Below are 24163 nucleotides of genomic sequence, written 5' to 3'. Positions count from 1 at the left end.
AAGCCAGACAGGGTGATCTAAATCAATGCAGCAGCGAGCTGCGAGGTCCCTCTTGTGCCGCTTTTCACCCAGTTCATTATTTAGGGACTCGCAGTGCTATATATCAGCGGAATGCGCTGCTTAGCGCTCTGCATTACCTAACTTAGATCAAGCAATACCATGACTTTAGGCATAGAACTAGCAAAGAGCAATCTTCGCCATGACTTTCAGCGGTAAGCGGAAACCACAGCACCGCAGCTCAGCGGGACAGCGGCAACAGCGGTACAGCGGCATAGTGACACAGCGGGACAGCGGGTAATACGGCCGGCGCCAGCGGCGGACGGTCGGTCGGGTGGCACGCGCTCAGCAGCGAGCCGGCGAGGGCGAGGGCGAGGGCGAGGGAATTGATGGGGCGAGCCGGCGCTAACGGGGACGATGGAGAGAGTGCTAGAAGACGGACGATCCGCGAGCGGCGAGGGGGGTGTGATCAACGAGTTCGCGAGCGGCGGCGGCGGCGGTGGGGATTGGGTAGAGGTGAAGGAGCGGCGGTTAACGACGGACTGGTGAGGACAGGGTTAGGAGGTCTACTCTGAGAGCACCCGGATCTCCGGCAATATCAGCTGGTTGAATGAATAAGGACAGTGTAAGGATAGGTTTTTCATCTCCAGTATGTGTAGAAATTGAAACACATTAAGAAAGATTTAGCTAGCTTACATATTGCGCTTAATAGGGTTAGATTGATATGAGACATCAATCAGGTTCTGTTGCTCTGATGCCATAAATCATTTGTGTGGGATAGAATCAACAAATGCTGACGGTAGAAGCCGAAGCCGTCCATATCTACACACCTGTGGTGCTGAACCGAGCCCCGGGTACACGGACATGATGCGTCCGCTTGGCCCGCGCGGTCCGCAGGGGCGCTACGCCGCGTGACGGTCCGCTCGTGACGGGTGACGGAGTGATGAGTGATGAATGGCCACCCAGCAATATCAGCACTCCCTGGGACCACACCAGCTCCTGTGTCCACAGATGGATCCACGGAGCGGAAAATCTCGCGGGATTTCACGGTCCGGCCACAGGTCACGCTCCTCCGTGTCCTCACAACTGTCCTCTGTGTCCTCTGGATCCTCACAGGTGTCCTCCCGGTCCACTGTGCGTCACTGTTTGTCCACTTTGCCGTCCCCACACCACGACACCGCTTGTGAACACTGCAGACCGCGCCGAACACTCCCTTCCTGCCGCGTGCCGCCGAGCGCCGCCGGTCCTGGTCGTCGCTGTGCTCTCTGTCGACTCTGGCGACCCGCCGCCGACCGGGGGCGGGGCCAACGCGCGCTCGGCCGTCGCTCCGCCCACCCGGCCGCTGATTGGCGCAGCCGAGGCCCCGCCCCAGTATCGAGCGCGCCGCGCGCCGGGTGCGTGCCACCCGGACCGGGCCGGTCCCATTTGTTGGCCGGTGGCTGATGGGCGGAAAACATGGACGACACGGTCGGACAGAGCGGATGTGGCCTCGGTCGGTTGACCTGCCACCCCCGGGGCGGGTGACCGGCGACCGGTGACCCCTGACCGCTGAACTCTGATTCAAAATGCACCCGGTAACAGGGGAAAAGGAAGCTAAAAGACAAAAATCCCTGACATGTGCTCTGTGGAGGGTGGGGAGCCGAGGGGGCCACTGGGAGGGATATTGTCTGTCGCGGTGGGGATAGGGGGAGGGACGGGGAGAGCCGTCATAGCACTGTGTACACAGATTGGGGGGCTTACTGTAACACAAAGCTCAGCCTGGCTACGGGGAGATAACATGGCCTGGGGCGGTGGTGGTTGATGGTGGGACGGTGGGAGCTGTGTAGAGCTCACCCCGGTAGTCAGATCAAGATAGTATAGGACAGGGATGGTGGTGGCTGACGAGGCTAGGACGTACACAAAGCTCAGCGCAGCAGTCAGCTAATAATATGACCAGGGGCGGTGGTGGCTGACGATGGAATGGTGGAAACTACGTAGAGCTCAATCTCGCAGTTGGCTTCAACCACATAACAGTCAAGGAGCGCTGGGAGCCACACAAAGGCTCAGTCAAGTGGTCAGATAACATGCCCTGGGGCGGTGGTGGTGGTGGTGGCTGACAGGTTAGGCTATTGGAGCTCTTGGTAACATGCCCACGCCTAGTAGTGGTGGCTGATGTGTCCAGTGCGAGCATTCCGCGCTGGGACCATGACCACAACCGTAGTGCTAGTTGACGGTGAGCCCGCAAGTCTCACTTAGGCTTCAAACTATTCATTTCTTCCAGAATGTCAGTTGATGCTGTGAGGCCATGAGTCGTGATGTCTAAATCTGATTTCTGAGCACATTTTTCTTTACAAAAACGTCTGCTTAGACATCAGGTTATATGCGTATTAATTTCTTGTGAGAAAGACGTCAGTTTCTAAACCAAGGCGTTTCGTAAAAATAGTTTTCTAGCCACCTACCTCCCTGTTCCCTAAAAGATGATGGTCAATATAACTTCATACTTTCATACATATGCTTAAACATCTCAGAGTAATGGGTACTTCAACTATGCGTAGATGAGGCAATCATGCCTTGAATGCCACATATAAATCCGTGGAAGCCGTGAAATCGCGACATAAAATTTTGTAGCGGAAAGTTGTCGCTGGTGTGGCATATAAAAGTACATTTACAACTAACCTCAGCGCCCGTCAACCAGTTTACGTTCCAAACTTCGGCCCACTAAATGCTGGATGACGCTCTATCTGGTGAGAGAGTGAAAGGGGCGCGAAAAGGCTTCATATTCCGTTTAACCGCCAATCAGACACTGCTGATTCTGCTTACCACTATGACGATATTCCGTCCTAAGTACTAATTCTAACTAAGTAATCCTCATTTGGGTTGGAGCTAACGACATAAACATTCGTCAACGGTCGTAGGGAAATAAAACTAGTTATGTGATGCTGATATAAGGTGAATGAGCGCCATAAGCTTCACAGAAGTTCATGTATAAAGTTGGTAGGCTAACATGACTCCACCGAATCCTTTGATTTATTGCATTCGCTCTACATTGCGTTGTACATTGTTCTTCATTGCATTCTCTATAGTTTTCTCACAGCTTGTTTTCGTTCCCACTAGTTTTCTCCCAGCGCTGGTTCCGTTACCTCTAGTGCTCTCTTCACTTCGGTTCCTTTCATTCCGGTTTCCTCTCAGCACGTTTCCCTCCTGCAGTTTTCTCTCATCTCCTCGGGCCTCAGCGAACGGCAATTCCAGAAGCCGTCTGCAACAGGTTCGACATCCCGGCAAGGAGAAAAACCGTGTCCGGCTTCCCGTCTGTCGCATAGAGAGTGGCTCTGCGCTGCATGACAAACGCCTCCAATCAAAGCCGGACCGCCGCTGCTCATGCTCTCACAGTGAGCAGTGTATGCATGACGCGGCACTGAGCGCGATGACACAGGAGTTGGACTGGTGGGGAGACCGCTGCGGCTTCTATTGAGCGCTGAACGCGTTGAAGCAGTGAAGGCAGCAGCGCGGGGGCGGCGGGAGGGGGAGGATTGGGGCGATAACAGAAGCGCGGTGGCAGAGGCGGCGGTGGAATGCTGAAAACGTTTTGGTTGATGACTGGTGGTTTGAAAGAAGTGGCCCGATTGTGTTACACGTCAAAGACAGCCGCGATTTGTGGTCGTGAAAGGCAAACGGAAATCACGAGCTGTGCATACTCGCAGCTGACACAAAACCAGGTTGAATAGACGTGCCATGAGGTAGGCCAGAAGACTAATGTGCTAACCGTTCCCAGCTCATTATTTTTGCGATTGCTGACTTCATACTTCACTATGCTTATGGTGGTCGGCGTACAGTCGTGTACAGGTTGATGATCCTCTACTCTTTATCCACCGGGTTCCTATGGCTCAGCATTGGCAGCAGCCGCCTGGTACCGGTAGGCTGTGCCGCATGACCCGAGAGTGAAGCGGCACAGCCTACCCACACTGTATGACACCGGCTCGGGTCGCCTGGTAGAGCGATTTGACCGGACGCTGCGTTACACCGGCTGGGGGGAGGGGGTGGGGGTGGGGGTAAGGGTCAGGCCTGTCGATTTGGCTCGGCTCAGTGGATGAGGCGGGCTGGAGTGTGGTGTGGGGCGGGGGTGATGTGGGGAGGGAGTGAGCGGACCTGGGGCTGGGTGTGTGTGGTCACTTGTCGCATAGAACCGATCGTAATCCACCCTCCAAAAATTCGCTTTAGAGATATTCACAAAACCCAGGGGGTTCAAACACCCATCTCCCAAGTGGGGTGCGGAAGGACAGGTAAGGGTCCATATGGTCTCCTCATGAATTGCAGCAAAGAAAGAAAACAGGTCAGTCACCAAATAATCTTTCTGAAAAGTGGACTAACCGCAAAGACTCCCACACAGCAATAAACATCCAGCACTCGAAGCGTCTCGAACCGGGCCTCTCACTACCGGTCAGTTTGACAGTCTAGCACTCCTACGCTGAGCTACACCTGATAGCGGATTGGGCCGGGGCAAAGTCCGGCCGGGCGGGCGGCGGGGCCGGGCGGTCGGTAGCAAATTCAATGAATGTTTTTGTGGTTTTGGGTGCCGGTCGCTCTAGATTGGTGGAATGATAATGGATCATTGGCAAAACTTCCAACGTGGAGTCCCGGTTCGAGCCTCATCGGGGCTCCGGGTTACTTTTCCGGGTTAGGATCTGGTTTGATTTTAGTGGTTGCGAGCCATTTATACGGTTTTATACCTACATGTCGATTGTCGATTGATTGATTGATTCATTCATTCGTTCATTTAATACATGTCGACATTTAGCATACGAATTGACATCCAGGATCAATCTACCATTTTCATAAACGTATTGCCTAAATATCATGCATATATGTGGCACAAGACCTCGGTTTCCTCGGTACCGTGCCAAATCACGTTTTGCACAATGCACAAGTAAAGTCAATTATATTCACTGGGTCTTCCGTGCATTGTGCTTAGCAAAAACAGGAATGCAATTGTTAAGCGACGCAAAATGTGCAATGCAGCAAGTGACCACACACACCCGCCCAGCTCCCATGGTCCACCAACACGCCCCACACCACTCGCCAGCCCACGCCAACCACCGAGACGAGCCCCTCCCCCCGCGCTGGTCTGACGCAACAGCTGGTCTACAAAGCGCTCCACCCGGCGACCCGAGCCGATGTCAAACGGCGTGGGTAGACTGTGCCGCTTCACTCTCGGGTCATGCGGCACAGCCTACCGGTACCAGGCGGCTGCTGCCAATGCTGAGCCATAGGAACCCGGTGGATAAAGAGTAGAGGACCATCAACCTGTACACGACTGTACGTATAAGATCCGCCTCACGTATTTTCATTTTCTATATGTGGTTTCCGCAGCTTTTAGCCATCGCCGATCGCATGACCGGATTCATGCATGGCTATTCATATTTAGTGTGATGACTCACACATTAACAAGTGTATCGAGTGGGATAGTATAGTCCGTTGGTACATGTAGCGTTTTGCCTATGACTAGCATGCAACGAATAATATACGAACAATACTCTCTGAAATGCTATAATCAAAACAAGGTTTTACTTTCGCAGATCCGTGCCCTTAGCATCAGTATCCGGAGAGCTTGCATGCATTGCTTACAGTGGATTGTTACGTATTTCCTTATTAGTTAATTAAATAATTACCGATAGGTGGTCCACTTTCAACATTCGGACACTCGTTGAAAGTGATGATATCATTTGCGGTAAGGAGGCTTGTTAAGGACATGCCACCGACATGAGATCATGTTATTGCTATGAGTGATGTTTCCATGGCTTTCAGTATATCTAGACGGTTGTATGTGTCAAATGACGGCCCATTCAACGAGGAAGACTGGGACTGCCGTCACATGAAATGATTCACTGACATATGCGACTGCTTTAGGTTATTAAATGAGTGTTTATGAGTTCCAAACCTCGCTGGCGGCAAATGACCCACTGCTTAGCGGCACGGTCAAACGAACGACGCATGTGGGCTGCGATCTTGCTGAACAAGTCTCGCTTTGACCTCAAGTTTGCAGTCTACCGCCGTCTTACACAGCAAAGACAAGGTGTGGGTTGTGTCGCGATGGGACGCAGACCCTCCAGCGGCGGCAGAGTTTTGACATGACGTCATGGTAGGCGAAAAGCTTTAATGACGTCATAAAGTAGCGATGATCGCAGCAAAGTTATGTAATTTCTCACCCGGATGATAAGATGGTTATTCGTTACATGCTGGTCCGCCAAACCATAGTGTGTTAGTTTCTTATACTATTTCCAGCTATTACATTTGTATTTGTATGGTTTGCTGCTTTTGATTTCCTATTGGTCTGATTTGTTCCGCTATACCATCGCATGTGGCTAGGCACGCAGAAATTGCTTACTTAAAAAGTTTGCTTATGAGTCTTTAGGCACTGAACGTTGATAAAATCACTTCTAAGTATCCTCTCCCCCCGACATTTGATAGAAGTCGTCGTTATTGTTTGAATTTTTTTCAGCTATGAATGCTAACGAACTGATGATTTAAAAAGCCGAAAATTATTTAATATTTGGCACATGTTGTGACATTATTTCTATTAAGTGGGACTTTAAAGTCATCTTATATACTTTTACTCAGGCTGATAAACTAATGGTACCTATATTTAAATCATTTTTATTATAAAGGTCAATGATTGAGCAGTACCAGTCCTGGTCCAAGATTACACACAAGGCTGACACATGGTGATTACAGCTCAGCTTACGTCACTGTCACACTCTAACGCCTCCCAATCACCACAAGACGAGTAGTGACGCCTCGAGACGAGTGGCAACGCAGTGAGGCGACAGGCGGCGCAGTGGTGACAACAGGTGGCGCGCCGGTGACGACAGCCACCGCCACACCACGAGGCGACACAGTACGCATCTCGATCGCCAACAAAGCTCCAAGCTTGGAGCTCATTGTTAACGCAAGCACTTCTGGTGGCCATTCATTGTTAACGCGAGCCGTGCTCGTTGCCGGCAGCACAAGGAGTCGTATTTCTTCAGCAGCATCAACAGTGGCATTAATATTGAGTTAGTTGGCAGGCGGTCGTTTTATTTCAATACGCGCCAGGTGGGAGCTGCCCGGTCGGTGCTGGGAGCTCCCGCTGGCTCCCGCTGGCTCCTGCTGGCTCCCGCCGGGAGCCGGGGCCTTCTGGGGCGTCTGTGGGCCAGCCGGAGAGCCTTCAGGGACGGCGAGGGCCGGCGTCTGTTGAGTGTTGGTGATGGATGGGACGCTCTGAATGGTGCGCTGCCGGCCGGCCGTGGGTATACAGACTGCTGAGTGGGCAGACACGCCGGAGATTATCGGAGCTGCAGCTGCCGCCTCCTCACAGACTCTCTCTCTCTCTCTCTCTCTCTCTCTCTCTCTCTCTCTCTCTCTCTCTCTCTCTCTCTCTCTTCGTTGCGTCCTCTTCACGTCCGCATTTCGAGTGCCGATTAGGAACCGTTGCTCTTTCTCCGAGCCCTAATGCCCTGATGAATCACTCAGTGTGTAAAGCTGATAGTCTTCGCCGACTGCAAACTCAAACATTTGCAAAAGAGAACACCATTCATCTGCGGTAAAATATTCAAATTAGAAAGAAAAGGAAAACAAACCACGTAAGCCGTTAGCAGTGCTTCTCTTTGGTTACAGGCAGTCTCGTTTTGCCCCATGACAGAAGACAAGCAGAGACAGCGGTTCTGAACGCTTTCCATGTCTTCCGCTCGGCGACAACCCCTTTGAGCAAAGGAGCGACAGCTGGAACACCAGTGTGCACCGCAGAGACACAAACGCCCGACACTCCGACACTGTGGCGACACAGGGCAACACACCAGCGACACCCTGGCGACACACCAGCGACACCTCGGCGACAGCGTGCAGCACGTGTTCGAGCCTCGCCTCTGCCGCCGCCGCCGCAGGGCTGCCGAAATAATTTAATGAACTTGTCAGCGGCATCGGCAAGACAAACTGCCGCCACTTCTGGCGGTGTGCGCTCGTTCCTCGCGGCTGACGGCGGCTCCCGGGGGGCGGCGCTCCTCGCTGCTCGCGCGCCGCGCGCCAGATACTCCGGCGCCCATCTGACGGCAGGGAGGGAGACGGAGGGAGGAAGGGAGGGGAGGATGGAAAGAAGGAAGTGACTCAAACTGGATTCACATATCCGAGGCAGAACAGAAGGCATCTAGGCATGAATCTTTAGTAACTTACCGTTATTCGCAGTCGCTCGTTCATGATATGTGACCTACCTTGAAATTGAATTCCGTTTTCAAATAGCAAAATGGTATTTGGTCCATTGAAATGTCAAGTAAATAACAAGGTAATTCGTCATTAAGTTTCACGCCTCTCTGTTCTGTTATCCTCCTGCCCACCGGCAAGCCATCTTCTCTCAATTCTTTCCCTCATGCTCTTCTTGCTTCTCCTGCTCTCCGTGCTCTATTTATTCCTACCGCTACTTCCTCACCCTCTCTCCTGCTGACGCCCCTTCTCTACCTCTGCTTCTGCACAGTGGCAACTGGCACCCGTCCGATTCAGTTCATCTCCTGCTCGCGGTGGAGCCGACAGCGGGCTGCAAGAACTGGATTATGTTTCTATTAGGTGTCAGGTCGGGCCGCTGCTGTCAGCACTCGCCTGCCCTTCTGCCGCCTCTTGGGTCGCCGCCTTAGAACAAACACGGTTTTTACCTGGTGTCGGTGACAAGGCGTTTAACCTAAGTAAATACCCTTAAATTATCAGCGCGCTCATTAGCGCTAATCAAGTCGGTCCGAGTGTTAATCAGGCCGATCATGCGCCCGGCTCGGAAAAACAGACGCCGTCTCCCGTCCCCTGGGACAGGCAGACGTGACGCCTCACAGCGGCGGCGGGAGCGGCGGGGGCGGGGGCGGGGGCGGCGCGTCACCGCCCGCGCGGCGGCCAAACAAACAGCTCTCGGGTGCAACCGGCGGCAGCAGCGGCGTCATTACGGCGGCCAGTTCTTATCGGCCCAGTTGCTGCCCGCTGAAAGCCACTTCAAAACAAACGCCTATCACCGGCGCCTGATAGATGGGCGGCCATGATTGGTGCCCCTCCTCCGGCTGTCCCCCAGGAGCAGCAGGCAGGGCGCGCGCGTGTCTAAGTGCCCCGCCGACTTCACCTATCTAATTAACTTCTGTTCACAAAGTCAAACGGGTGCCGCGGGCCGGTCGGGTGAGAAGCGCAGGGGAGGGGAGGGGACGGGTCGGGTAGCTAAGGGAGATGGGGCTTAGGTTAACTAGCGCGGCACGTGAGATAATGACACAGCGGCTGACCGGCTGTCAACAAGCCGCCACCGGATGCGGGCCTGTGTCAATATTATCGGACGACGAAATAGGGTTGGGATAATGTCACGCAACAGCACCAGTAGTGAGTTGGGCTCATGCGGTGTACAGTGCGGCTATTGTGCCAGGCGGCGATCTTTCTGTTTACTTCGAATGCATGAAAGATGGCGCTGAGATATTGTGAACAAAGCAGCTACGAAGTATCACCTTACCCTTAATGAAGTTTTAATTACATTCAACAATCATCATCCTTTCGTAAGGTGTTTGCTACAATTTACCTACTTGCTTGCAGAAGCCTAGCACGCAAAGGGTTTAATTTACACCTTTGAAATCTGATCCGCTTAAAACACCATTATTAAATCCCCTCACCTGTCGCTCGTCACCCCTGGGAATCAAGATGGTTACCGATTTACTGCCGAGCCACCTTATTTCAGCCTCACCCGGGGCCCCACACACCCCACAGACCGCAGCCATTACTCCTCACCGCTGACTGAAGCGGCAATGATAGCATACGTCAGGGGCGTCACAACACCGCGCCTTATTTATGCTACCGCCGCGCCGCCACGCCTCGGGCGTTGTCCGGTCGCGGCCGGCGCCGCCTGAGGGGGTATGTTGTGCCGCAATACAGCAGCGCCCCGCGGCGGCGGCGGCCCGCTGATGGTTTGACAGGCGGGCGACGGGCCGCGCGTGGCGAATGGTGTCCGATTTCGGCCGTAGTGGGTAATGAGTATTGCGCCCGACATTCCACGGAGCAGGGGGAGAGTTAGAGGAAGACAGGCCTGTGATGTTCGGGTCAGGGCAGTGTCAGACGAAGAGAGCAGACCAGACCTCACAGCACGCGATTGTAAAGGGTGTCAAAAGATGCTGCAATGCACATCATACAAATTGTCACGATGATGTTTTGTGTCTCGAAGGGGTGCATTTCCTGAGGAGGCTGTACTCAAAGCTACAGACTACATCCATTGCTACACATTTCGCCACCAATCCGTTACTGTTTTATGTATTGTTGAAAATAAGCGCCCTATTTTGTCACACTGGATTGAATATCATTTCGTAGCGTCTGTGTATATCCGGTCGAGTTTGCAGCAACTGCTCTGCGACGCCATTTTAATAAATATGCCGGAACTGATAAAGTCTCTTCCCGAAAGCAATTCCCGGGGGGAGTGCAGCTTACTCTGGCGAGCAGCTCCGGGAATTCATCAAACGCAGTGTCAGCCGACATCAAATATTGCCGACGAACATGACACGCCTGGTCCTCCACGGCGTCCAACTTGTCCGCCGGTTCTGGGAAACTTCGTCTCGTCCGACAAGAGCGCTGTGTCTGACACATCCACGAAACACTTCTGCGAAACTTTCCCGGAATAGAGCGAAAATCGCATCGCTGTCCGGCTTCCAAAATGAGGTCATGGTTTCTAAAATGCTTTGCTTGTCGCTTGCCGTGTGTTGCTACGAATGAATACCACAAACACTTAACAAGCAATGTCCAAATTGGAAGCTCTCCCACACTTTGGTTCGCCTGTTGATGTCTTCATCTGCGACCTGTGGTGGTCAAAATTACATGAATTTTTAACTTATCATTCGACGGGAGAAAAACGCAATATTTTGGGAGTAGTAATTAAAAGATAGGAGGAAAAGATTGATAGATGAACGTCTCGCGTGCCTGTCTCTTTTTCACATCATCCATGACAGCATAGAGAATGTGACGGACGTTAGTCTTTGTCGTCATATGTGGCAGTGGCAATGCGGACAGCTCCGCGGGCTGCTCGTCGCCACCGACGCAGAGTCGTCGACGCCGACGGCTCTGAGCTCCCGCGGCGGCCAGCGAACCGCCAGCTTAATTAACTAAGCTTATCCTAGTTGTTTATGAATGTTAAACACGGGAGACAAGGGGTTGGATTCAAATGGAGAGCTCTCCAATTTAATTATTTCGGGGGCGGCGAGAACGCTGAACCCGGGTGGTGCCGTGGCTGGAGGACGTCGCACGGCGTGCTATGGCGCGGCTGGGGCGTGGTGTGGCGCAGCTGGGACACGGGGGGAGGGGTGGGGAGGGGCAGTGCAGTGGGGAATGGTGATGAGTTGTGGATAATTGTGCTGCTGATTGGAGAATTTCTTAATCCTGCCATGATTGGAGAATGGTGCTGCTAAGAGGATGAGAAAGGGTGGTGGGATAACCGTAAACCAGCGCATCACATTGTGTAGAATGATGTGCAATTTAATAGCAAAAATAACGATTAGTTGATGAAAAAGTCACACAACTAAGCTCAGCACGCGTTTATTCCTAGGCATTATTCAATAGCTTGTTGGAAAAAAAATCTGATAAAGCACCGTTCCTTTTTGTGGAGCTAACTGTAACGTATGCCCACCGGTGCCATCTCGTGACATTTATGGAGGCCGCTGACCTAATGGGAGCGACCCTACAGTGCCTGCACACAGAGGACCAGCTGCTCTCCGCGACACCCACCTTCCACGCGCCGTGACACCGTGACAAACGACAATGACCTCGTGACAAACGACACGGAGAGGTCGGCCGGGTCGCGCTGTGTCCGGGGGTTTCGGCGACAGGCACCGTCCAGAGTGGAGGGATCCCCAGGACAGTCGCTGGTCAGAGTATAGGGCACCCATAGGACAGAGACTGTCAGGAGCTCAGGGACCCCAGGGTAGGCGCTGACCGGAGATAGATGGACCGGTGGGTGGATAAAGTAAAGCAGGGACCACCGGAGTTTCCGCAGCAGAGGGGGAGACGGGATTTTAGTGCGTGTGTCCCGGCGGACGTGCAGGAGAGGAGGGTATGCCAGAAGTGGCAAAGCCATTGTCAGAGCTTGGCGGTGCTTCGGCATGATCGTTTTGTGCTCAGAGATGAATTTGATAAGGAAATATGTAAGTGAATACTGAATAGCAATGGTGAGTGAAAAAAGAACAGACAAGCTTCAGTCATTTCAGATTTAATTTTGTTTTCATAGGTCTCAACTCGCAGGTCATGTTAGTTTGCCCTCGTTCGACTCAAATCATCCTGGGTCATCGTAGGTCATATCACTTAATCCCAGATTGCATCTGACATGAACATCGTATATCAACGCTAGCTCGGTCACCGTTTTTATATCCCGCCTCTGGCCGCCGGTAGTTCAATTCTTCTCGTCTCTCATCCCGTCTATCGTCTCGTCTCGTCGGTCTCTCTCTCTCTCTCTCTCTCTCTCTCTCTCTCTCTCTCTCTCTCTCTCTCTCTCTCTCTCTCTCTCTCTCTCTCTCTCTCTCTCTCTCTCTACCTCTCTCTCTATCACGTTCATTCCTTGACTGTCGTCGCGCTCGGCGACACCGTTTGGCTGTGGGTCACACGACGAACGATGCTACCACCCCAATTGAGATAAATCAACTGATCAGAGCAGGCAGCTGGACTCGCTGTCTCGCCCCGCGCAGCGCCGCGCCGATAACCGCCGCAGGAGCGACGAATGGCGGCGCTCTAAGTTGCATCTCGGTGGGAGGTCGACTCCGCCCCCTGCACAAGTCATACATAGTCCGAGACATGGCCAGCTTTGCATATCTAGATACCGATCAGCTTTGGGCATGTGCAGGATGCATTATCCCAGCCGCTCTTGACACGCTACATGTCAGTTGTACACGCCAAACATTACCTGCGCCGCGATTTACATGAAAATGAACAGACGGCTGCAGAGGTTACAGCCACCGTGCGTCAGCAGTCATGAAGCCCGTGTTCGAAACAGGTGCGCTAGTGCAGAGGGAGTGGCGCGAGCGAGCAGACGTGCATTGGTACTGATGCAAAACATGCTGATGAACAGGGTGATAGGATGGAGGGATACTGGAAAGCTTGTAGAGGAATTAAAAGGGGAAGGTCGCTGAATAAAAAGACAAGAAGTGAAGGCTTGCACCTTTTGACGATATATTTCGTCAGATTATCAATAAGACTTTTATTCAATTCAATTCATTCAATTCAATCTTCAATACATGCATCTGTGCATACTATAGGCCCAAGTTAAGGTTCCACCCTCGACCCCTCCCCACTCTTTTTTGTCCCATTCTTTTCGGCACGCGCTGACGACCCGGTCGGCCATCTCGGCAAACATCGGCGTCGACGGCCGTCGCTGATCGACGATCGCTGCTGACGACGTCATCACGGAGAACGACGCGCCGATCGTCTGCCGGCCACCGACCCGGCCGCCGTTTCCCGGTGCTCGACGACGCGTCGCGAAGACGACGCCCTCAAACCCCTGCTGCAGTGGGTTGATGCGCTGGCACTGCTTGAAAGTCCGCTGTAAATTGTTGGATATCATATTGGAGCAGCATACTACGCAACCTTGTTATCATAACCTCTTGAATGACTCGCCTTTAACCCAGGACATTCAGCAAAAATCATTCCACACAGGCGTTAACCCCAACCCCCACTGATTTGCCGCAGCGTCCGCCGCAGAATTGCCGAGCAATTTACCACTCTCTTTCTTCCAACCACTGCAGCCGCCCGGTTAGGGTCCGAACATCAGGGCGGGACCATGAAGATAAAGTGGCGAACATTTGTCTAACCAGATGAATTTAATGGCATTAACTTTTAGAGCGCGGCGGTTGTGCCCTTCCGTCGTCTGATGAGGCCCGGACACAAACGACCGCCACGCTGCAGGAAGGGGAGCGAGGCAGTGCAGCGAAATGGTCGGACAAGCTCGCTGTGAAGCTCGCTCAGAGGAAGTGGGAATGTGGATGGGCATTGTGCGTCGGAAATGGGCCAGTTAGCGCAACTTATGAAGTCGTTGATGTCGTTTAATTTTGGCTTGATGCGCTTGATTTCTATATAGGTTGTAATCAATGTGTGATTGATTAAGCCTGAACTACGAATTTCTAGCGTCGACTGACTTAACTAGCAGGAAAAATGAAGCCTTGACCAGCTTATATCGCTAGTGGATCGATAAACGATCATATGGTGCTGTGACATTGCCTTCATGTAATCATAATCAACGAGTGCGGAGTGCACAGTAGTTCGCTGTCACTGTGACATGATCCAAAATTATCACATGCCGATCTACAACATATCTCACCTGCACTGAGAATATGACCAATGAATTTCCAGCGCCCCACATCTACATTGCCATCTGGATCACATTCTTGACGGTCCAGCTGACACCTGGAATGAGATCTGGTCTCACCCAGTGATCACTGATCAGTGTGACTCTCTAAACCCTCCCAGGTTCTGAAGCCGATCAGACTGGTTCAGTGAGTACTGTACTCTGACGCCTCAGTATAGGGAGATGATATCAGATCATATGTTAACACCTGAGCTGGGAGAAGTCGAGGCTGGAAGAGACAGGCGATGTTATCACACATATTGATAAATTCAACGGATTTGGACGGAAAGTGATGATGAACTGGCGGCTGGATTTCTAGAATAGAAGAATACAGTTAACAGCCCAGCCATTGATTCCTGATTGGAATGATCGCACACTAGTGACCAGTCACAGTCTCTGAAAGCCCAAATCCAACAGCGAGCAGTGAGCACTCCCCAGACCACTGCCTGAGGGCACGTCAGGTCACCGGCTGCCCACCGTCGCGTCGGTAGCCGACAGGTCACAGACCGACGGGCGAGCTGTCAACACGCCGCCGACAGGTCGCTCGACGGGGCCGTGTCGACAGCTGTCGGACGCGGCGTCGGCCATGTTGGTGTGACCAACGCCGGCGCCGACAAACAGGTCAGGGGGGGGGTATAGGAGGAGGGGCAGAAACGTCAGGAGGGGAACGAAACTGACACTGACAGGAGGAGGAAGTGGCACTGCGGTAGATAAAACCACGGATAATACTGAAGGTAATGGCCGATGGGTGAATCTAAACTTCCAAATTTTGTCAATGGCCAATGCATGGGATATTTAGCAGTTCACCAGCAAGCCACTGTGTTGCACTATGGACTTATTCTAGCTCATTTTTCATGAGTGGAAGCAGAATGGACAAAAGCCATCGATGAACAAAGGTCATTGATTACAAAGCCGTCACAAATGGACCTTCACCGTCCCACACTGATCCCTCCTTTTTTGTCGCCCTACTTTCATCGTCTCCCCCTGTCCTGCTGCTGGGTCGATCTGCCGCCCCGGGGACTCTGCTGTCACCACTTCCCAGTGACGTCATCACGCCCTGACATCCACGTGACACCCACGTGACACATCCTCATCAGGGGACCTCCCACGGACCGGCCACCCGCAGCCGCCGCGCCGTCCATCAGCCGGTGCTGTTTTTCCATAAAAGTCGCCGTCTGCCGCCGACCCCTGGCCAGCCCCGGGTGACAGCTGTCCACTGGCACCTGACAGCCGGTCACGTGGTGTGTCTGTCATCGGTTGGCCGTGTTTACCCCCGCCGGCGCCCCGCGGGAGTCGGCGCGCGCGCGCGCGAGCCCCGAGAGCGCGGGCAGCTGGCGCGCGCGCGCGGCCGGTTAGCGCGCGCCGGGCGGCAGCTGTGACCGAGATGATTGAACTGTCTCGTGTCGCAATGACGCCGCTGCGGTCTGTCCCGACGGCGCGCTAATTAGAGTGAGGTCACGGCACGGGGGGTGAAGAAAAATGTGTCAGTTTGTTTGGGTTTCAGACCCAGTTTCCAGTTTGAATTCCGAGGCACTTTTGCTAATGAGTTTTGCGTTGCGAGGATGAGTATGTGTTTTGCACGAATACTTTCTGATACATATCTGGCAGATGCATGCGTTTTTCCCGCATTTAAGTATTTTTATCCGTTTTGCACATGAGTGAAAATGCGATGAACTTGAAAATATGGGATGAAAATCAGCGACAGCTCATCAATCCAACGTAATGATAGCATATCAGTCCATTTGATAGGGCCCACATTTGAGACCCTAATTAAACATTCAGCTGAATTTTTAGAGGCGTGACGATAAAAAACCTTATCTGTGTGGCTTCGACATCAAGCGCCGTTTGACACAACTATGCCAGGAATGTTTCATGACACCTGCCAACAGAGCTCAGCTTGTCTGAATAAGTGACGCCCTCCTCTCGAGCCGCATATTTCAGCTCTGACACCGTTGTCACCGAGGTTTGACAAGCAGTCAGAATCTCCTTGGGATATCCCGAACCAAATTGACAGCTCGGAGACGGAGGACTGACAGAGCACAGCGAGACGTCGTGACCCGGGTCGTGTCAGGCCGAGACACGGGCCCCGTTTGGGGTGATACGCTATCAGCGAGGACAGATCTGGAGCGGCGAAATGCGATATTCTGCTGACTAGAATGTATGTGGGCAGGACAAACACGGATTTACCATGATCATTGATCAATGAGCAATGGACATTCATGTAAGAAGGTAAAATTTTGAGGGGTTAATAATCCATAAGCACATATTTTAACCGTTTTACTTCCAAGACGACGCTCAATTGCAATTTACATATTTATTCAAATCACTATTGCCGACTGTGTCTGGATCGCTCAAAAACGTCACCATTTTACACTACTCGATAGTACCTCCCCCCCCCCCCGCCTGCCTCTCACAGTGCCGTATCTCATCCCCTTCCCCCTAGACGCACACCGTCGCACCGCCGCTCATTTGAATGTAAACGTCCACCGCGCGCCGTCTCCGCGCCGTTCAGAAATGAGTTGGGGCCTTGTTTGCGCCTCTATCGTCGAGCACATCGCGGGCGGGGACAGGTCGCACCGGCGCTTCACGCGGCTCTCGTATATTGAGGCCTTGTCGACGCATAATTGAGACGTGAGAGCGAACGACCGTCGCGCGAGAACGGCGCGAGAATGGTGCTTTTTGCGCGTGCCTGCAGAGGCGTCCCTCCGTGCACCGTGCGGGTGGGGTGCAGTGGGCTGGGCGTGGCACGCTGGGGAGACGGGGTGGAGGCCCACGGCTACTGGACGTGTTGAGACGAGGGTGGTAAATTATTACGGTGGCATAACCAATTTCATGCGTTCCTGAAACGAACAAACTCGGTGTCTGTTTCCGTCCTTGCTCTTTCCGGGTGTCTGACTATACACGTGAATATTGTCTTGCATGTAGCGTCGATCAAAGTTGTACAAAACGTGATTCTCAACATCTGATTCTCTTACGGGACTCTGTTATCTTTTTTTAACCTGTAGCTTGACTAGAAATCTGTTCGAGTGAAATATCAGCCTACCTATTTGGACAAAAAGTCAATATTTTCCTTAGGGCATTCTGTTATCTGTCAGTTTGTACACCTATCTGTCATCAATCAACAATAATGCAACGGTATGAATGTGATGGCTTGTTTTCCAATAATTTTAATCAATATCAAATCATGGTTTTTCTTAGCGTAGTCAAAACATCGTTCCGCGCGCTGCGTCAGCACGGGTCGTATCGCCGATTCAGCCTGAACAGCCCCGCTTCCACTCGGCTCTCGCGGACGCCATCGGCGCCGACAGACGGCTCGTCGACCTCGACGTCCGTCGGTGCCGTCGGGCTGTCGGTCGGCGCGCCGCCGGCTTGTAGCCACCACTCGTCGCGCGCGTGGCGCCTCTTCACCGGCCAATATCAACGACAAATGAAACACGCTCGAGAGCTGGACAAACAGTGCCGGTTAATTTTCGCTCTCTCGTTAAACATGGAGCTTATTAAGGCTGGCCGGTGGCCGGATGGTGTTGACAAACCGACCGCGCGTCGGGCAAAGCGCGCCGCCGGTCAGCCGCCGGCCGGCGCACCGTGGGGACTTATGCCATCCTAGCACGCATTAAGTGGCAAGTTAAAGTATTTCGATTTCCACTTTTTTGTTATTCATTCCACGTAGAATTGTCCAGCGCATCCGAATCACACCTTAAGTCGTCTGTAAAATGATTGTTTATGCCTCAAAAAAACTCTCAAAGTGTAGCTTCGTCCTGACCAGCGTCGTGCTACCTGCATACAGCGAAAAAGCACACTATAATAAAACGCCCTCTCACTCGTTTCCCTGAACAGCAGGTTATAGTTGCGACTTGTTTTCATTATCTTTGACTTATAAGGAAGATGATGGTATGCACGAAAATTTCCAAAATGCATCCAAATGTATAATTTTTGACCGAAATGCTAAAAATGTTAAAATGCTTCTTGATTCAGAGAGTTGACAAGCAAACTATTGCCTTACAAAGTTTGATACGCGGTGTTACGCGTGGAAATGTATATCAAGATGTTCTCCAATAATTTCTGCATCGGGGGCAGCTCTCATTTTTTGCCGAAATTTGCCTAAACCAGTCACTATGAGACGTCAAAGCAGACGGTGCCGCGTGGTTTCTTACGCCCCGCCGGGCCGCGCCGCGGCGGGTTACCCGACCGCAGCACACCGCCTGGGGGTTTCCGGTCAGTATAGGAGTTGGGAGGAGGGAGGAAGGGGGTGATACCATGTTGACATTATTTTTCTATCGCCAAATGTTCTTTTTGAACAAAACAACAACACCCTTGCAACGCTGCGTCCATTTTATTGGCTATCGCCGCCAATGTTCACCTTATTGAACTTCAGTACAGAGCTTTGATATAGGTAAATCGAAAAATGCTGTAACTTTGTGAAGTGAGGTTGGAGGTTTTTGGGGTGCTAATCACGAATTTCAAGCTAGTTTTGATCAAGGATGATGTTTTCATGCTAGGCCGGGTCAGGTCAGGCCCGACCAGTAGGTGTCTTGCCGGCTATCCATAGAAGGTAGGCGTCGATTACCTTTGACGGCTTCGTAGCATGTTCCGTTAGGCACCAAAACTACTTAAATCTTCAAATGGGTGTTAAGTTCGAAATAAGCTCCAAGCACTTATCTAGAAAAATCGTATATCTTGAAAAAGTCAACTAAGGTCAACTAAGGTAAATGACCTTGATTTGACCTTAACGTGACCTTAAAATGCAAAGAACAAACAGCATTTCATACCTTGGAGAGTTAACAACCACAACAAGACTGAAAACGCGCCGATAATGTGCGCTGATAAGCGCCAAATCGATACCAGCCTGACATGGTCTGGTGAAACAGGTCACAGGTCAAATTTTTATTAAGGTCAAGGTCATGAAATTTTAAGTGTGTGAGCAACATTGATCGAATCGAAGGTATAGAAAGTTTCGTCGTGATCCGCCACGTTTTGCTTGAGTTAGTATGCGAAAAGTCGAGGACAGAAGTCTGTGCGACCCCCTCCCCCTTTAAGTGCAAGGACTAACAAAGTGCAAAGGTTAAGCCCGAAATGCCTTTTGGTGATAGGGCTAGACATGAACAAATATCTACTTCTAAAACGATTGTAGTTTCGTTCTACTTTTTTAACGCTTCCACGCCCACGATGCATTGCTAGCCGAAAACACTTCAGTGCTAAGTCCGTGGGGAGGGGGCGGGGGAGGGATAGGGTCAAGCAGGAGAGCCAACCATGTTGTCAGGGATCATACACCCTAAGCCTAACCATTTGAAGGTGAAATAAAATTAGTTAAGGTAGCGGAGGATGCGATATAAATAAATTCGTGCTAGGATCGATAAAAACCCCACAGTGCGCGGCGGCGCGGGCTCTGTTGGTTTAGCGCACGGCAGCACTGCGCCTGTTTGGACAAGACTTTATTGGGAGCATACGTTATTTATGAGACATGCAGTTGGTATCTGTGCTGGTGGGCGGTCGCGGCGGTGGCGGCGGCAGCGGCGGCAGCGCGGCGGCGGTGGTGCTACTCTGGACGTCCATAGGGGACTGAGGGCGGGCAGAGGCCGGCTCTGTACGGGCTTTGTTGACGATGCTGGGACTCGTGGAGAGTGTTGTAGCCAGTGACCTATTTTGTTATACTAAACGTTAACTTCAGTAATGAATCAATATCATATTTAGCAATGCAACTCCGTTATTCGTCGAGTGGAATGTCTTGACGACACTGACAACAAATGTGAACTCCTAAAAATGTAGCACCAGTGGCTGATAAAAAACTGACACCTTACTTTAAACCTGAATAAACACATAAGTCTACACCTACGTTTTCCATTATTACACACCCTGGAACCCAAACAGCCATGTAGATAAATTTCATATCCTTTAACCGCTTTGTTTTTCAGCGTTGGAGCTTCCCGATGTTGATACCTTTGGAGTGTTTTTATGGTAATAAAGTCAGCTGGTGACACTCTTCGGGCGAGAGATGTCAACACTAACTTTTCAAAGAACTGTTTATCCGTGTTGCGAAGTGTAAATTAAAAATACCATCATTTTTGTAGGTGAGACAGTGCTCCGGAATTAGTTTCGGCGGCGTTATTTTTCACGCGGTCGTTCTTTGGTGCGGCTGATAAACCATCAGCTCATCAGGCGGGCGTTTGTTTTGGTAGCACCTCATCGCTACCGAATTAATGACACTCTAATCAGGGTCACCGGACCGGAGCTGTCCCGCCGACTGGCAACGTTTGTTTTTCGCTGTCAGCCAACTGTAAAAGCAGAGAGCTCAGTGCAACACACAGTCATTTGTTAGAGATAAATTACCAAAGTACAAGGAGAGATATTCAGGTGTGAAGTGTTCATTTGTAATAAATCAGATACGTTGGATAGTCTGCGGTTGGATCATTGTGTATTCGGGGTGATGTGACTGTTGAGTGAACTGGCGATCAATTTAAGATCTTTTCTTTTGTTTCATCTTTATCGCAATTCGCAGTCGAGTCTTTTATCTTTCTTCTCATCATTTTGAGTTATGCCCATAATGAATAAGAATGGGACCCCGTATTAAAGGGTTTTCATACCCTTTTGACTGATTCACCTTCTCACTCTCTCTCTCCTCTCTCTCTCTCTCTCTCTCTCTCTCTCTCTCTCTCTCTCTCTTCTCTCTCTCTTCTCTCTCTCTCTCTCTTCTCTCTCTCTCTTCTCTCTCTCTCTCTGTCTCTCTCTCTCTCTCGCTCTCTCTCTCTCTCGCTCTCTCTCTCTCTCTCTCCTTTGCTTCTTTCCCCTGCTCGCCGGGAGGATCCTCTCGTGACATCCTGCATCTCTCCCCATACAACTTCGCTCCCCAGTTTCCACACAGTCATCCCCAGCGCCGGCCCGCCAATGGCCTGTAATGCGCTCTATGTAAACATTCTATTGAAATTGAATCTCGTTAATTCTTTCAATTGAATGCCGGCGTCGTGACAGCGGTGTTTTAAAGAGCGCCTCCTTAGTTCTATCGTTCCGGAAACGGGCTTTCAGCGAGTATTTGCATTGGGGTGTCGTTGGGACGAATGCCAGCGGGAGATACGGGTCCTATCTGGATCGTGCAGCACTGCTAACACCGGCGCATTAGTCAGTGTAGAGGCTGCCGACAGGCCAGAGCGGCGCGATACAACTAAATGGCCGCCGAGGTCACTGCTAGAAAGATAGCGTGCCACCAAAGTTCGGCCGGAATAAAGAGGGCTATTTCTCCAGACGCCGAAGTTTTACGGGTTTCACGCCATGAAGGATTCCCTGTCGGAGAGTTTGGAAACTGGTGGTCGAAGATGGGATGGGATGGGCAGGGGCTTTTACTAGTGGTTGAGATTGGGACTGGGCTGGACAGCGAGTGAGCAGGACTATTATCTTTCGTTTGAGTTTTGAGTAAACTGAACCAGCTGTTTAGTATCTTAATTATTTAAGATACATATTTGTTTTGACATAAATATTTCCCCAGATATCACATTCTTTCTCACTTTCTTGCTCCACTCCCTCACCCGGTCTTGTTTCACCCCAAGATGACCTCCAATCCACGCCTCTCCCTCGACCCTCCCCTCCCCTCCCATCAAGTGGGCAAACCCCTCCAGAAACCCCGGCCGGCCAGCCTATCGTGACGATCACACATCCATTTAACCCTTCAGGAATTAAGTTAATAGACCGATAAAACAAAGGCCCGATAATCGGAATCAATTTAACACTGTCAAATTACCTCGTTTATTTGGAAAAGTGGCAATTCAGCCGTTTCTGTTGGAACATAAAGGCTGGTTATTGGATTCTTTTGTTGAGGTGTGAGAAGCGTTATTTTACTGTCCAATTGACGCCAAGAATACAAAAGTGCAGAAGAAATTGGAGTAGCTGGCAAGTTGACATATGCAACCGAGATAGGATTGAGCCTGAGCTAAGGCGCCGGGGAACGCGGAAATTACTGTTCGAGTCCAGACAAGAGGAAGAATGAGTTTGCATAAAGGAGCAATTGATGCCAGGAATAGAGTTCGTTTTCCGGACTGTTACTTCAGCTATATGCAGATCGTTAGGTGGTAGATCAGCCGGCATATGGGTGCAGATTTACGGAAATGTCTATCGAGTGGGTATTCAGGCATTTGATTGCCTGCACGGCCAACTGATCATAAAATGGCTCCTGAGGCTATTTCTGTTTCAGCAGTTATCGCAAGTGTTTTTAAAGAATTACAAGGGACTCGGTGAATTCAGGCTTATGTAGGCTATATGTTCAAAGGCAATTTGGGATACACATGGCATTCTTTTTCATAGTCACCGTGCCTTTTTCCATCTTCATAACTGTTCCAACCCTCCCCTCGTCTTGTCTCGTCTCCTCTGAACCTGCTGACCTCTGTCTGACCCCAAGGCAGTCAGGCGTGACCTTGACAAGAGCCAGCTGACTGGTGGCACGCGGCCGGGCAGGGTAGGGGTAAGCCGACACCGCCTCGAAGGGGTCGTGTGGACACTTTGGGTGATCGCTTTTCCAGAGAGTTAACGAGCCGTCGGCACCACTAAATGTCGGACGCCGTGGTACTGTAGAGGGTTACTGCGCCGGGCCGACAGCCTCGTAAGCTGTTTTGCTGGTTTGGGTATTGTGCCAGGGGAACGTAATTATTTGTGTCCTTTCGTAGGTCTTGCCTACTTCATTTAAAAAATGTATGTAGTTCTTCAGTATTTTTAAAGCAAGCATTCATGATCCATCAGTTTGTTTTGACAAATTTTGTGTGGACGGAGGTGCTCAAATTGTCTGCTAGGTAGGGGACATTTACATATCTATGTTCTTGTGTTCATTGCAACGTTCCGGCTTGCCATGTGAATCGCATGAACTTATTCATTTTTCTTTTATCAAACTCATTAGTCTACAGCGTACATACTTTAAATGCATTACGTTTCATGTTCCAACTCTAATGAATTATTAATAATAATCTGATTGCCTATAGCCGAAATTCCTGGCATTATAAGCCTTTCTTGGGGTCAACCCTGTCCTTTTCAGAAGTCCAATGGTTTCTAGCCTAATTGGGGTGTCGATGTCATTGATCTATTGGATTTAGCTGGTAAGCGTTATTAGAAACACTGTCTTAACTTGTTCCTTTCACCTCGGACACCAGCCCGAGGTCATTTTACAAGGTGTGACATTTCACGAAATTGGAATTGGTTGATAAGATCCCGTCGGGTTATGCTACTCGCGGTCTTATCTGACTCTCAGGGAACGCTGGTATTTTAAGCTGAGCTTTCGTTAGCTACTGGAAAGTTACTGGTAGTTAGGTAAGTACTAAATTAGTGAGTCATCAAAATAGGATCACAGTATTGTCTCATCGGTTCGATCATTCGGCCTCTGTTATTTCACGACATTTGCTCACATTAAACTTTTGAGAATACACAACTTGGCTGCTTGACAAAAGAAAGCGATATCGTTACCTGTGCTGATAAACTTTCCTGCTGCTCGACATCTACCAAGCACCTTCCTATCTCTTTCGGCGACAACGATGCGCATAAGCCCTTGTTCCACTGCATGAGAGGAGAAAACGTTACACTACACAGACAAAAGACATGTAACACATCCTCCACATGATACCCTGTAGCGGCTTCTGGCGTCACGCGTCGGTCCGTCGACCACGACGGAGCCACCGTCTGAGCCGCTTCTGCTGTCGGTCTCGACGCAACCCAGAAGGTCCGCTGACGAGGCGCGAGTGTCGACGGGGCGGGGGAGGGCGCGGGCGAGGGGTGCCATGGACACATGAGAAGCAGGCACGCGGTGGTTACGAGGGGGAGGTGTCTGACACAGAGAGGGCACGGTGTGTGGATCAGTGTCTCCGT

The 24163-nt window shown here is 51.1% G+C and overlaps 1 protein-coding gene across 1 annotated transcript in view; it reads right to left on the bottom strand.

The window, feature by feature from the left end:
* The window catches only part of LOC122365475 (homeobox protein araucan-like), a 53702-nt gene extending 52421 nt beyond the window's left edge, over window positions 1-1281 (bottom strand). The window contains exon 1 of the mRNA XM_043336716.1: window positions 828-1281. Within this exon, the coding sequence (XP_043192651.1) occupies window positions 828-863 (36 nt within the window). The 5' untranslated portion in view covers window positions 864-1281. The remainder of the gene's footprint in view (window positions 1-827) is intronic.
* Window positions 1282-24163: the final 22882 nt, after the last annotated feature.

Source organism: Amphibalanus amphitrite, unplaced genomic scaffold (genome assembly GCF_019059575.1).
Source record: "Amphibalanus amphitrite isolate SeventyFive unplaced genomic scaffold, NRLGWU_Aamphi_draft 000742F_arrow, whole genome shotgun sequence".
In the NCBI taxonomy this organism is placed as follows: Eukaryota; Metazoa; Arthropoda; class Thecostraca; order Balanomorpha; family Balanidae; genus Amphibalanus; species Amphibalanus amphitrite.
Note: the sequence above shows the minus strand (reverse complement) of the source record. Positions and strands in the feature narration are given on the sequence as shown.